General features: G+C 43.1%; 1 protein-coding gene across 9 annotated transcripts in view; it reads left to right on the top strand.

Annotated features, from left to right (window-relative positions):
• Positions 1-3,432: 3,432 nt before the first annotated feature.
• Positions 3,433-12,378, top strand: part of fbrsl1 (fibrosin-like 1) — a 281,436-nt gene continuing 272,490 nt past the window's right edge. For 5 of the 9 annotated variants that reach the window (XM_005933319.3, XM_005933318.3, XM_014337109.2 and 2 more), the window contains exon 1: positions 3,433-4,809. In XM_005933319.3, the coding sequence (XP_005933381.1) occupies positions 4,507-4,809 (303 nt within the window). In that variant the 5' untranslated portion in view covers positions 3,433-4,506. The remainder of the gene's footprint in view (positions 4,810-12,378) is intronic. The other 4 variants (XM_042225282.1, XM_005933321.3, XM_005933320.3 and 1 more) reach the window with 1 other exon arrangement.

The raw sequence follows: 12,378 nt of genomic DNA, 5'->3' as shown, positions 1-12,378 counted from the left end.
ATGTTTTCACCTGTGTGGATACATGACCAATCATCACACAATCCACTCAGCTGACCAAAGGGTGATGACACCTGGGTGTGTGCTGCAGACCACGCTGTCTCCTTCTGTTTCAGCCATAGTCAGTGACCGCTTCCTTTGGCAACAGTGGGGAGCTCTTTGATTAACTTGTGCTTGTCACATAGACCCTCCAACCCACCTCCACAGCATCCTCAGCCTGAATTTCTACATTTTGGGATCGCAGTTTCTTCCTTTCATATCTCTCCTTGATGGCATCCTCCCAATGGACTGTCAGTTCAACAATGAAGACAAACTAGCTGGAACTGGACCAGAGAACCAGATTTTGGCACAAGTTGGTGACTGTGATTTCAGCTGGAAAGGTGAGTGTTTTGTTAAGGTCAGCCCTCACTTCCTAATCCATAATTATGCAGTTTCCTCAGAATTTCTGCCCTTCACAGGGCTGAAAAGTGCTTGGTGTCTTTTAGAGGATTTTTAATATAAATGGATTTGAACTGTGTGTGAGCCCACAGCGCTATGCAACAGTGCTCCACACTGCATCACCGTGCCTCCTTATAATAAACTTAAGGGGTGGGCGGTTCACAGTCATTACACTGAATTGGCCTGAAGAACCAGCCCAGAAGGCTACATAGAAATTCCATTGATAGTAGACCGAGCATCTTATTGTTTACATTCAATCTCATTGGCAGTTGGGTGTGTAACATGGCCATAAACACACTTTTTCATTGACCATAACCAAGTGATTTAGATGCCTAACCCTAATCATTCATTAACCCAACTTCATAACGTTACCTCATTTGCGTCACACCATACTTGACCTGTAAGACACGACTTGAGAATGTCAAAAACTTCCAGGAATGGATTTTTGTTTTTATGTCCATATTCTTATACCAACGTTTTTGTCTGGGGAAAAAGCGTTCGCCATTTCAACTATGCCTTAAAAAAAGAGATGGTTTGTTGAACAGAGGTAATATACTGGCACGATGTGTGCACAAATTCTGTTGTGACACTGAAAGATTTTTTTTTTTATTTACAGCAGTGTAGGGATTTGTGCATCTTACAGCTATCTGGGGTTCCACTGTGAAATCTAGCCTTATTGATTTCTGTGGGGCTACATTCCTTACAAAGGACACAGCGTGTACTTGGAGAGAGACTTTTTATTGCCTGCTTCAAATCTCTCACCTCTCAATCTCATGTCAGCGCCACACAGCAGACTCTTAGAACTATCGCAGCGGAAAATAACTTTAAGCAATGAGCAACTTGACCTCAGCAACATCAAATGAATCCTTATCGTGGTGGCAGACGCAAAGAAAAACAATTCTGCCACTTAAATATCATAAAAAAGCATGACAGGTTCCCTTCCTTTAGCTTCCAGCGCAGCTGGGGCTAAGCATTTCAAACAGACTAGCGTTTGAATGACTGGGATGTGGGAGCTCAGAGTCTGTAGCTATGGATTAAGCTCACAGCAAATAGTTGCATGGAAGAAACAGAGGTAATCTCTTCCCTCTCCTCCACGGCCCTCTCACCATACCTGTTCCCCCTTTTTTAATCTCCTTACTGAATGAGTTCTCGCAAAGCAGCTCAAACAGAGAGGGGTTTATTCACAGCAGTTAAAGTAACATGAAAACGATACCGTCTCAAGACGAAAAGTGCACCGGCGCAAAGATCGATGCACCGCTCACCTGGTTATCCTTCTTCAAAGTGACATATAGGCCCAGCGGCTGCCTTATTCAAACTGACAACTTCAATGAAAAGTAAATGAGGGCATATAACAAACTCAGCAATGGGCCTTGAACTGTGGACAGCTGTAAACAAAAGACAAGAGTCTTACAATTTTATAATTGCATATGCACAGGTTACAGCCTAACCTGATGTTTATCATAAAAGGATCATCATGCTCACTCACTCAGTGCAGACTGTGGTTTAATCACCTGCAGTGCGCTGGATAATTTACCCTGCAGCACTCTGTATTTGCATAAAAGTACTTTCATTTTGCATTTTGATGCATTGCTTTGCATTTCCACCAAAGATTCTTATGTTAAAGAAAATTTCCACACCTGATCCACTGCACTAACTACCTAAGTACTCCGGGATAGCATTTGTAGCTTTGACTCTCCTGTTTGGCATAGTGTGAAAATCAGGTGATAAGCCAGAGGATTCCTATAAGCAAAATTTCACACTCAGTGGTGCGGTTCATCTTCAGGTTTCATACTTATTAGACGATTGACACTAAGTCTCTAGCACCATTCATCGGTCACAATATAGCTGCAATATAGTATTTTGCTAAATTCTTTCATTCATATGCGTTACGAGTTCATGAGAGAACACTTGACAGCATGCCATGTGTTTGCTAATAAAGTAATAATAACCTAAACAGCAAGCTTCTTTCATTTAAGCCCACAGCAAGAGAACAGGTTTCCAACTAAGCAAAGTATTATGTAAATACTCACCAGACATTTACAAAGGAACAACTTCCTCGACTTGTGTAACTGGAAATGAGATGCAGATCCTCTGGAAGTAAACATAATCTACAATCTATAAACTAGTTTGCCTAGAAAATTGGACTGTTGGCTTCTGAGGTTATGTTTCCATGTAATTGAAGAAGTCGATTGAGAAAATACCTTTATGAAAACATAATCACAGTATAGAGTATCGATAACGGTGTTAACCTGAGATACCTGTTCCTACACGTCTGCATCACAACCTGATGGCTCTGCAGGGGAGAAAATAAACATTTATAAAGGCTTGCAAAAGTCTCTGTTACAGTTTGGGTGGTGTTACAGTCACAGTAAGGGCAGTGAAACCTGTAACTGAAAAAAATATTACACAGTGGAGTGATTGTATAATGTCATTGCCCTGATTTCTCCTGATAGAAAGCAGATAAATTAAGCAGTTTCACTTTGCACAGGATTCCCTGGAATTCCCTCAGGGACCCCCTGGAAGTGCTCACTCTGCAGAGACACACCAGTCCTGCTCAGGCTTTACAAAAAGGTTTGGGGCAGGGTAAATATGACAAACCCATATTTCAAATATATGTTTTATTACAGTGCACTCATGAAATTCTGACCTTTATGTGACAGTGAAACGCAACTTTACAGCTTTGCACTTTCTGTTGTCTGCTGGTGAATTTAGAGAGTTGGGGGTTGAGGTGGGGGAGAGGGGGGGAGAGTCAGCATGCTCGGAATGGAGAAGCTGTCAGAACCTGATAGATGAGAGTGTGTGAGAGGGAGACAGCGCAAACCGTCAGCGGGAAACGGCATGATGTGGCATCAGCTCCGGCAGACAGACAGACTAAAATAGTGCCTTGTATGACAAAGTGTACCCAACAGTGAGAGAGAATGATTTTCCCTTTCTCTCTGGCTTTCTTTTTTTTACACAAGCTTCCTTCCTATGGTAAATTGTAGGCCAGAGGTGGCGGAAATACGTCAGTTATGTGGGTTCTCTGAAGCTTGACTGCGTATCTTAATTTCGGATGAAGGGAATGAGAGATAGAGAGGGGAGGGGGCAGAGAGAGAGAGATTTTAATCACTCCTGTCGCTTTAAGGACACTTATCAAAGCCTTATTATGCGAACAGAAAATACCAGGAGCCACTGAGCAACTGAGGGACGGACTGGAGTGGAGGTTTGTAGGGAAACTCAACGTTATCTAAACTGGAATAGACCGCTTCGTTGCCCTATGGAGTTTGGATGTCTGTCTTATCCGGACGGCTCGGGTCATTTAGGAAACACTGCGCATAGCCTAAGTAGCTCTCAGACTTCGGATCCTTTGCTTCTGAAGCGCAGAGCGGAGAGGAATATGGCTTAAAAGTCAACGCGTAGTCCTCGGGATTATTCTCTCATTCGACAGCTTCTATCGACACGTTTACCAGGCGTTTATTATCAGCATTATCTCGGACGGATACTGTCCCGATACTGTCTCTCTCTCTCTTTTTTTCTTGCCAGACTTGGATCATGGATTGGGGTGGTGGAAAACAACAACGGGCAGCGACATGATTTCTCTGCGCTGTCTGCAGTATGCTGCGAGCTCCCGCTTTGAACGCCGCTCGTTATTACTGAGATGCCACAAAAGTTACGAGACGAGTGCAGTGCGCGGATTTTGAGCGTTTCGCCGTTTTTTTGCACCTGCTTTAGCGGCCAGCGCGTCGACACGGCGCAGATTCGTGACAGAATAGCGTGCGGATCCGCGTCGCTTCGCTCACTCTCACCCAGTCGCTCGCCTGCGCGGGGATACTTGGAACGTTTGCTTATCGTAATGGAGATTGGCGAGGTTTATACTCAAGGTCATCCACTGTTGTGAGGCTACGGTCGCCTCGTTATTTACAGAGCCCTGCACGCAGCGCTGTCTCCACGTTATAGCGCAGCGCAGGCTACGATCCTCAGTCCGGTGTGTGTGTCTGCGTGTGCGTGCGTGCGCGTGTGTTATTTGATATTGCGCGAGCTGTGGAGTAATATTGCTGTTTCTTTCGGACTCTGGGAGAATTCTCTGACAGCATGGATGGGAAACTGAAGCAGGGTCGGAGATGTCGATCCAAGCGGGAGAGAGTGCGGAGGTTGCGGGAGGCTGGGAGCAGAGACGCCCGCAGCCCCGACCCCAACTCCTCCTGCTCCGACAGGGAGGGACACAGTCCGGGGAGGGACGCCGCCTCCCTGCCCGGTAAAAAAGCTCCGCACCCCGCGGCCGCCGCCAGAGTCTCGCGCCCCCCGCGGCGAAAGAGACGAGAGTCCAGCTCGCAGGAGGAGGACATCATTGATGGATTTGCTATCGCCAGCTTCATCAGCCTGGACCGTCTGGAGGTAAGGAGGAAGCGGATCGTTAACTGTTTGTGTGTTTGCATTCTTCATCATGTGTCAAGAGTGTGTGTGTGTGTGTGTCTGCGCGTGTGTGCGTGTAAGTGGGTCCTCACCCACTCACCAGCAACATGAAGGACTAGTCCAATTTGTAGCCAATTTACTTGAGATGGCGGTAATGAGATGGATGAGGATTACTCTTGTAATCGTCTGATATTTGTAGATGAGAGGATATCCCTCAAGGTGATCAGTGCTCGCTTTGATGTGTGTCTGTTTGGAGTCCTTGTCATGAAAGTGTTTACAACACACACACACACACACACACACACACACACACACACACACACACACACACACACCTGTTTCTTGAAAATTACTTGCTTCAGAGAGCCAGCATATGATTGGAGAAGAAACAGGTGCTTTGGTGGGACAGGTTTGGATCTGGTTTGTGCGTTTTTCTGTTTTCTGCTTTCTTGACACTCCGACCTCTGATAAACTGCCTATTACATCATCCGTGTGTTGGAGGCTGACACACCACGTGCTGATAACTCTGCTGCTGTCATTACCGTGTGGTAGCTATGTCAGATGTCAGAGCAGCGATTTCAGGAAGAGAGGAGGTTCCCCTGTGACACCCTCCTTTATTTAGCTCCTTTATCTCATTACATTCAAAATGACAAATGAAACATAGCTCCCTGTGGGATATTAGGCAGACTGATGAGGCAGGTTTGTTGTTGCTTTTTTTATGGCTCATTCTGAGGATGGTACTGTATATAAATAACTACCTTTAAAAATATATACCTAATACTCACTGGTGTCTGTGTATTTTAAGATGATGGCCTCGTTTGAGAGGCCGTGGATCCAATCACACCTTTCTATGTAAGCTTAACTATGGTGGCTATTAATCAGTCATCAGTCATGCCTCCTACATAGCTCTTATTCAATATAATGGTGGACTGCGTGTTTGCAGCATAAAATCTTAACCAGTTGTCTATTCTGAATGTAGGATTCACTCACTTGAAGCTGATAATCAATTCTCCACTGCCCAGCTATTAACAAGTTTAACCTGTCAGGGTCATCTGTGATTATCCTGCAATTCCATTTAGCTTCATGGTACTTAAAGCAGGCGGGAAAGCAGATAGGAGTGCAAGGGCGATCCCTGAAATATTGTTGGGAATTAACTTATATGAGAAGAATAATGATGTAAAAGGCGAGTGCAGTGATGTAAAACTGCTTTAATGACACTGCAGAGTTTTTTGGCTAATCAGGCTAAATTTCACAAGCGGCACTCACCCCAGATAAACTTGTTATCAAGTGTGTTGCTGCCCATTCTCCTCATTCATCTCCATGTGATTTTGTATGTAAAAGCACCTTTGCCCTCTGTGCTGCATGGCAGCCACTTCTGATGGCTGGAAGACTTTGAAGTGCGCTGCACTTAATGACTTCTGGGAAAAGTAACACGTGTTGTGATGCTGTAAGATGTCTTTTTAGTTCACAAGTTGGACATCTGTCTCTGATGTGGGAGATGAGGTTAGATTTATCCTTTGAGGGTTTATCTTAATAAAAACATTACAGTAAATAAACGCTGCCTCTGTGAGAGCGAGGCGAAGCCAGATAATTATCCAATTTTAGTTTTACACATTTACTAGCTATAATAATTCTCTGTGTTGAGTGAACACAGAGAAAGAACACTGTGCGCTGCACAGAAGCTTATGTTTCAAGGCTACGCAAATGAGGCATGATACAGCTCAATGTGAAATGATACTCACATACCAGCTACTTGTTGATAATTGGTCTGATTTGCATGCAAATGGCCTGCGCTTATTAAATGATGTTAGTGGATCTGGTACAATTAGAAGAAGAGATGAGCACAGATAGGGGTTTTTTTGTGCCTCTGATTTCTGTGCATGTGGTAAATGAAATCAGAGTGTTGACTTAGTGCTAATTTCGTGTATTGTTTGCTGTAAGTGACAACGCTAATGACATTTGTTTTAGCTGCATCACTGAGAGTGAAATGGCCTCTCCGCAGTGTGTGCCCACCGGAACCATCACATCGTCTGTCCATGAGTCATTCTTTCACCTACTCACCGCGTGCTTGAGTGGAGCTCATGACCTACTCTACCTGTGCTAATTACTCATCAATTATGGGGGGGGGGAGCAGTCAGGGAATAGCTCTGACTTATTGCATTATGCTCCGATAAGCTGGCACACCCTCTGGAGAGCGAGCGCGTGGTCCTCCTGACCTCTTTAAAGTGACTGATGGCCAGCACGGTTGTGTTTATGTCAGGCCATACAGTCGGTCTCATTAGGATTTCACCGTCATTATTTATTCCACCCTCCCCGGGTTCAGTGAGCCCATATGGCCAACATAGCAATATTTACTTGTGTTTAATCTCATTGCTTTCAAATCTCCCTGTAATCTTTTTTTTCGTGTGTGTGTGTGTGTGTGTGTCTGCTCTCTGATGCACTTCAGGGTGAATGTGTTTCATAAAATCTACGTCACCTTTGGGTTACTGCTGTTTGATTGTCCCATTCTAGTCTGTAACTCATGCCTGAGGTTACGGGTTACTCCCAGAGCACTTCCACTCTAAGCTCACTCAGTTGATATTCCAGCTCAGCGCCGATAGGATCGAGCTCCCTCGATAAAGGCTTAGGCTGTGTGGTGGTCTTGCCTGCTACCCCGTAACCCGGTTTCATTACAGCCGAAAGCAATTTGCAGCCACAGCCGCATTTGATTACACCGTGTTTATTCGCTTTGAATCCCCTCGTTTCTCGCAGGAAAGCCGCTTACTTACCTGTGCAAATCGACTATGCAAACACAGCCGTGCTGCTTTGTCACAGGCAACTTATGATGATGTTTTTTTTAAATGGGGGTATGATTCAGTGATGATTCAAAAAGAGTCAATCTGTTACTGTGGGCTGTTGAAAAGGAGAAAAGCTCATGCACAGTTTCTGTGGTTTTTATTCCTTTTTTAAGTAAAGAATGAAATCATTGCGCATGAGTCAGGAAAATTATTCCCTTATTTTTTTCTCTTTTTAAGAAACATGACTTTAAGAAGAAGGATAAATTAGCCCGTATATTAGTCTGAGTAACTTTCGGGAATTCTTTCACTTTCTGAAGGCCAATTTCGTGGACATAGCAGCGATATAAAACAATTATGCTTTACAGCTTATACCCTCCAGAAGTCTCCCTGTGTGTATCGAACAAGTGAGGAGATAATAAAATGACACAATTATCCATCTGTCAACGTATTAATAAGATGTTTGATTTGCTCCATTTGCTCTGTGAGTGATGTTGGAGTGGCAAATCCCCTCTCGTTAATCCACAATCCTTCTGTTCATCTGCTTTAACATGAATTTACAGATTTGTTTGGGTTTTCCGTTCCGCAGCGTGGGTTTCTAAATTCAGTCTAATGGGGGATTTAGGTTTAGTTGATTTAGTGATATTACAACAGTGTGAAGGGCAGGAGGCCAAGGGGGTCTGGGATTCTGGCGGAAAATGGGTTCATATATCAAAGACTCTGTCTCTTTGTGTATCCAGGGACGTTTTGCTTGCTGTTTTCCTGCATGGCCCTGTTTTCTCAAGTTTTGCACACTAATCATCCTCGATCGTTGGCTACTGAGTAGCACCGCTGGTGCAGTATGGGGAAATTAAGTCCCTTGCCCTCAAGGAGCTTGACAGTAGTTGTTAGGGAAACTGAGATTTGTTGCTTCATTTTCTCTGCCTGTGTTTTGGCAGCTGGTGCATGGATTTAAGCCAGCAACATTCCAAATACAAATATGTGTCATTATATATCATCAAGTGCTGCGATGAAGTCAGAGCAGCAGTTAGAAAGATTTTTTTTCGCCCCAGAGACTTCCCCTTAATGTAGCTACACTCGAGTGTCTCATAGTTAGCACCCAGATATGACCACATGCTAACTATTTGGAGTCGTTAGTAAGGCCAGAACTCAAGATTTCATGTTAGAAAGCACACTTGTGCAGAGACGTGCTGATAAATCCTGAGCTCAAACTGAAGGTTTGGCTTTCAGCAGATTGACGGATTGTGTAAAGCTCTAAAGAGCCCAAAAATCCTATAATTTCACATCTTTTCCCTGGGTCAGCTTTGTGTTTCCGCTCTGCTCGTTGCCACTTGAGTAACACGATGCAAACCAATACTGGCACCTTAAACCGCAGCGGTCCTTGCTGTAGTGAGATGTCTTGCTTCCATGGTGAGGCAGCAGATTTGTTGCAGGGGTTGCAGCAATCTTGCTTCGTGTTTTCACTTTCCCCCAACGGTGATAGTGCTGTGCATCATATGTCGGCACTGACAAACAACTCCGGCTTTAATTAACAAGGCAGCCCCCCGAGGCTCCGTTGCTCATTGGCTGACGCATCCCATGGAGAGAGCTTTCTTAATGCCAGTGGGACGTCCCCAAGCCCTGGCTGTCTCTAACTGTCACACACTGTAGGCGACAGCGTGGCTGATAAATGCATGGTCACATTCGCAAGCCTTTTCTCTGTCTGACACGAACACATGACCGAACCTCCAGCGTGCAGCTGTCCAAGTTGTATATTCTTAAAGTTTTCCCTTAAAGAATGGCTTCCTAGTCAACTGGTCATTGTGCATTTATATTGATTTAATTATTGAATAACATCAGAACATGATAAAATGTGGTATTTTTTTCTTTCAGGAAGTAATTGTTTATGAGTCCTTACTAATATAATGTTGTTGTGTCACAGCAAGTCGTGAGTTATTCATTTACGCGCTGCCTCATGCTGCTGGAATCAGCAGCCTGTCGTGTTTGTGCTCTTCCAAACACATGTTGCCAACAGGAGAGTTGCTGAGTGCCCTCTGGTAGACAAAGCATGCAACATCAACACTCAGACGTGGTTGAAAGGTATATATAAATGCAGATCGGTCAAATAGCTAATAGATAGTTAACTGTCTGATTTGCTAATGATGATGTCACTGGTGCCATGCGGTTTGAGTTTGCTTTTTCCTTTTTTGTGACCCATCAGGCCTTCGTCAATTCATTTAATCAACCAACTTTTGGTTGATGACGATGCTGCGGATCTGGAAGCAGGATGATCACTTTTCTCTGTTACTGACAACACCGTATTCACAAACGTGTGAGGCCTGCTTAGAGATCGCATGTAACGCGTATTTGTATTAGGAACTTCCCAAAGCTGATCTAGGCTTCAAATGATCTTCTCCAAAAAAGGGGAAATGAGCATCACAGTTTCCCAAAGCTCAACTGCAAAATAGTGTATAAAGAGATTTGGTTTACTGGCATTGTGAATACCAGCAAGCCAGTTCTGGCATCCCTTTTGTTCATTTCTAATTAACACTTATAAATTGTTTCAGCTGTTAAGATGTTAATGAGTTAATGTGCAGGTGCTTTCATTTTTAGGTGCTATTGTAGATTCCATAGTAGGTTTAGTGCAGTTTTTTCAGTGCCTGTTTTAAGGAATATGAACATGTTTTTATTTTGCCCAATGAGAAATGTTACATGGCTTTTTGGCTTATTATAGTTTAAGAAAAAAAGGGGAGAGAGTGAATAAAAAATGTAGATTTAATTTGATTTGATTTTGTGACCTTATCATTTTACCAGCCTATAAATAGCAGCCCAATGGAGAGCTCCTGAGGGAGTCACATGTTACACTGGAAGGGCAAAGCATCATAGATTTCAGTGACAGTGGACCAAAATAGGTACATTTGTTTAAACCTACCTTCCTTGTGTATCTTCTGACCACTAGTAGAACTAGAAAGTAGTGTTTTGTTTTTGTTTTACTATTTCTTGTTTAATTTGAGTCAAACATCCGCACATGCACAGGTACAAGCATGCAAACAATGCAGTTTACATTCCTGCTGCCGGTTTCACATTATTCACTCAGATCAACAGTTGGTTGCAACACAGGGAAATAGTGTTCCTGTAAAGGCAGATAAGAAGACGGCAACCTCGCAAACGTGGGCGTTAACTGTATTTGATTTAAGATGTTTACAAAAATCAGCTACAAGGACGCACAAATACTATATTAATAAGGCGCATTGTTCTGAAGTACTGTTCTTGATGGCAGTGAAAGTGAAAGTCAGTGGTTTAACAGTCTGTCTGAGAAGAGAGCAAACCTGAGAACACGTTTGATGGCCTCTTTTGTGCATTTATTGAATCACTTGCACAGATTTTTTTCAGTTACTAACAAATAAAAACCAACAACAAGAAGACAAGTTATGAAAAATGTCACGAGCTAAGAATGAGTTGTATGTTCTTATCATGTGTGATAATATGTATTTGTTGATTTCTGAAGGTTGGAAACCAGTGGGATTAATGGCTGCCCTCTCCAGCGAGAGCTTTGTGAAACTGTCAGTTGTCTGTTTTTAAGGGTCTGAATGTAACGACACTTTTAACTGTCAGAATAAGAGCCTCTTTGTTTTCAAGCTCAAAGCTGTAAGCTTGGTGACAGTGCACACTGACACATAATAAGAGGCACATAAAAGCACGTGGGTAACTTGTTGTAGGCATATATATCCATTTCCTGCTTGTCGTCCTGAGCCGTCTTCCATCTTCCTGTCTCCATATTTTCATTGCGGTGAATGACAGGATGTAATTAGCTTCTGATTAAGATGCTGTCCCTGAGCCTGCGATGGATTAGGAGCTGCACTGTTATAAGGTTTCCACAGTAATTATCTGCTGCTGATTTGTACTCCCCCCCTTTTTTTCTTGCTTTTCACAACCACTCTCTGGCTTCTTGATTAATGAATGTTATTAAACAATGTAAACAAAAGACATTTCATTTGAGTAGTTTAAGAAAAAGACATTTTGGGGGGATAACTTCATAGTAATCATAATTGTCATTCAGCTGAGGTATTTTCCAGCCCTGTGATTTTGGTTAATATATAATGGTGCACTTGGCCGCGGAAGCTCTGAATGAATGACTAGCAGACGAGGGCTGTGAAGGATTTACAATAAAAGTAATGAAACCTAAATAGAGAGGGCACTCTTTAAGTGGCTCATTAAGTAATGGCTGTTTTCCTTTTCAGCCGTGTCCTTCTCTGGCATAGAGCAAAGAGAGAGCTCTGAAAGCCTGGCTTACTTCAGCCTTCATATCACTTGAATCCCTTTTCAACATTTTGTTTATGTGCACGATTGGAGGTCGCTTTTTCCAGCCTTGCAGACTTATTTTGTAGAAAGGTTGCGGTGTCACTAAGAGTTGTGTGTTGGGGAAAAGTATTGATAATGATTTCAACAACACTCTGCTGCAAGCAAATATAAAAGCTTTTGTGTGTGTGTGTGTGTTTGCTTGTTTGCAAGAAACAAGCTGTACCTGAGAAAGAGAAAGGACCTGAGTTTACCAGGCGACATATTAGAGTTGAAATGATGATATGGTTTATGTACTTTAAATAAAGTTAGCTGCATAATGTGACAAAGAACATGCCTCTTTGGCTTTATCCCGGTTTTAAACTAGGCAGAACTTGCAAGCCGAGAGCTCGAATAAGGAATAATTACTACTAAACGTAAGCGTAGAAGTGCAAAAGTCTTGGATCAACCTTTATTTCTTTACATTTTGCTGGGAAAATCGGTACGGGGTTGAGTTTGT

The sequence above is a fragment of the Haplochromis burtoni genome, unplaced genomic scaffold (assembly GCF_018398535.1).
Source record: "Haplochromis burtoni strain Fernald_Lab_line unplaced genomic scaffold, NCSU_Asbu1 Contig_166, whole genome shotgun sequence".
Lineage (NCBI taxonomy): Eukaryota > Metazoa > Chordata > Actinopteri > Cichliformes > Cichlidae > Haplochromis > Haplochromis burtoni.
Note: the sequence above shows the minus strand (reverse complement) of the source record. Positions and strands in the feature narration are given on the sequence as shown.